The 1619-nt window shown below is 40.0% G+C and overlaps 1 protein-coding gene across 1 annotated transcript; it reads left to right on the top strand.

Annotated features, from left to right (window-relative positions):
- Nucleotides 1–528: 528 nt before the first annotated feature.
- On the top strand, nt 529–1381 carry LOC126061420 (high mobility group protein B2-like). Its single transcript, XM_049857950.1, has one exon. It carries the CDS (start codon nt 567–569, stop codon nt 1197–1199), a length of 633 nt encoding a protein of 210 aa, XP_049713907.1. The 5' UTR covers nt 529–566; the 3' UTR covers nt 1200–1381.
- The last annotated feature ends 238 nt before the right edge of the window (nt 1382–1619 follow it).

The following is a 1619-nucleotide window of genomic DNA, read 5'->3' on the forward strand; positions in this document are numbered from 1 at the left end:
ACAAAATAATCAGGTGATAAAAAAAAGATCTAATACCATATGCATTCTTTAATGACAATGGAGAAATAGGTTATTGAATAGAATTACATAAAAAGAATAAAATAGAATTACATAGACATGTTTTATGCATTGTAAACTCCACAAAAGATTAGAGTTCATTATTTTATATGGTCCTGATTGCCCCTGAGTAACAGAAACTAATGTTCAGTAATATTCTGACATCTAAGAAGTTAGTATAATTCTGTACTTTTAAAATTGGCATGGTATGAGAGTTCTATACATTCTTTGTCAGTTTGTCGAACTGTGGTGGCTTGCATGATGCTGTAATGCTGGAAGTTATGTAACTGGTATTGCAAATTCCAACAGGTCACACTTGGTGGACAGGTTTCAGCTGACCTTTGGACTAAGACTGGGAAGAAAGACCTGGTGACCTACTTCCAATAAAATTGGCCGGTGGAGTTTACGCCGGAGCCCTTGGAAAGGAGCGTCTCGGTCGGGTTCAGCCACTTCGCGGAGCTGTCAGGAAAAGCTCCTTGGCGCATACCAGCCCAGCGCCGACCCTCGCGATGAGCAAAGGAGACCCCAACAAGCCGCGGGGCAAAATGTCCTCGTATGCCTTCTTCGTGCAGACCTGCCGAGAAGAGCACAAGAAGAAACACCCAGACTCTTCGGTTAATTTCGCCGAGTTCTCCAAGAAGTGCTTTGAGAGATGGAAGACCATGTCTGCAAAGGAAAAGTCGAAGTTTGAAGGTATGGCAAAAAGTGACAAAGCTCGCTATGACAGGGAGATGAAAAATTACGTTCCTCCCAAAGGTGATAAGAAAGGAAAGAAAAAAGATCCCAACGCCCCTAAAAGGCCACCATCTGCCGCCTTCCTGTTTTGCTCTGAACATCGCCCAAAGATCAAAAGTGAACACCCAGGCCTGTCCATTGGGGATACTGCAAAAAAATTGGGTGAAATGTGGTCCGAACAATCAGCCAAAGATAAACAACCGTATGAACAGAAAGCAGCCAAGCTAAAGGAGAAATATGTAAAGGATATTGCCGCATACCGTGCCAAGGGCAAAAGTGAAGCAGGAAAGAAGGGTCCTGGCAGGCCAACAGGCTCAAAGAAGAAGAACGAATCAGAAGATGAGGAGGAAGAGGAGGAGGAGGAAGAAGATGAGGATGATGAGGAAGAGGATGAAGATGAAGAATAAGTGGCTATTCTGTAATGTGTGTGGAATATGCGTGTGTGCTCAGGTGATTATTTAGCTAAGAATTGAATTCAAGTGCAGCTCAATATTAGCTTCAGTATAAAAACTGTACAGATTTTTGTATAGCTGATAAGATTCTTCGTAGAGAAAATACTTTTTTTAAAAAATGCAGGTTGTAGCTTTTTGAGGGGCTACTACATACAGATTTTAAAGCTTTTCATGTTGAATGTTTCTAAATATTTAATGGTTTCTTTAATTTCTTGACTTGTGTATGGTCGCACAGCAGACTTCTAGGAATATAGTATCAGTAGTAAATTTTAGGGTTTTCAGGATGTTGCATTTTGTTTTTTTTTTAAAAAAATTTGTAATAAAATTATGTATAGTAAAAAAAAAAAATTGGCCAGTGAAAACCATATGAATAGC

This window comes from Elephas maximus, chromosome 2 (genome assembly GCF_024166365.1).
Source record: "Elephas maximus indicus isolate mEleMax1 chromosome 2, mEleMax1 primary haplotype, whole genome shotgun sequence".
Taxonomy (NCBI): Eukaryota; Metazoa; Chordata; class Mammalia; order Proboscidea; family Elephantidae; genus Elephas; species Elephas maximus.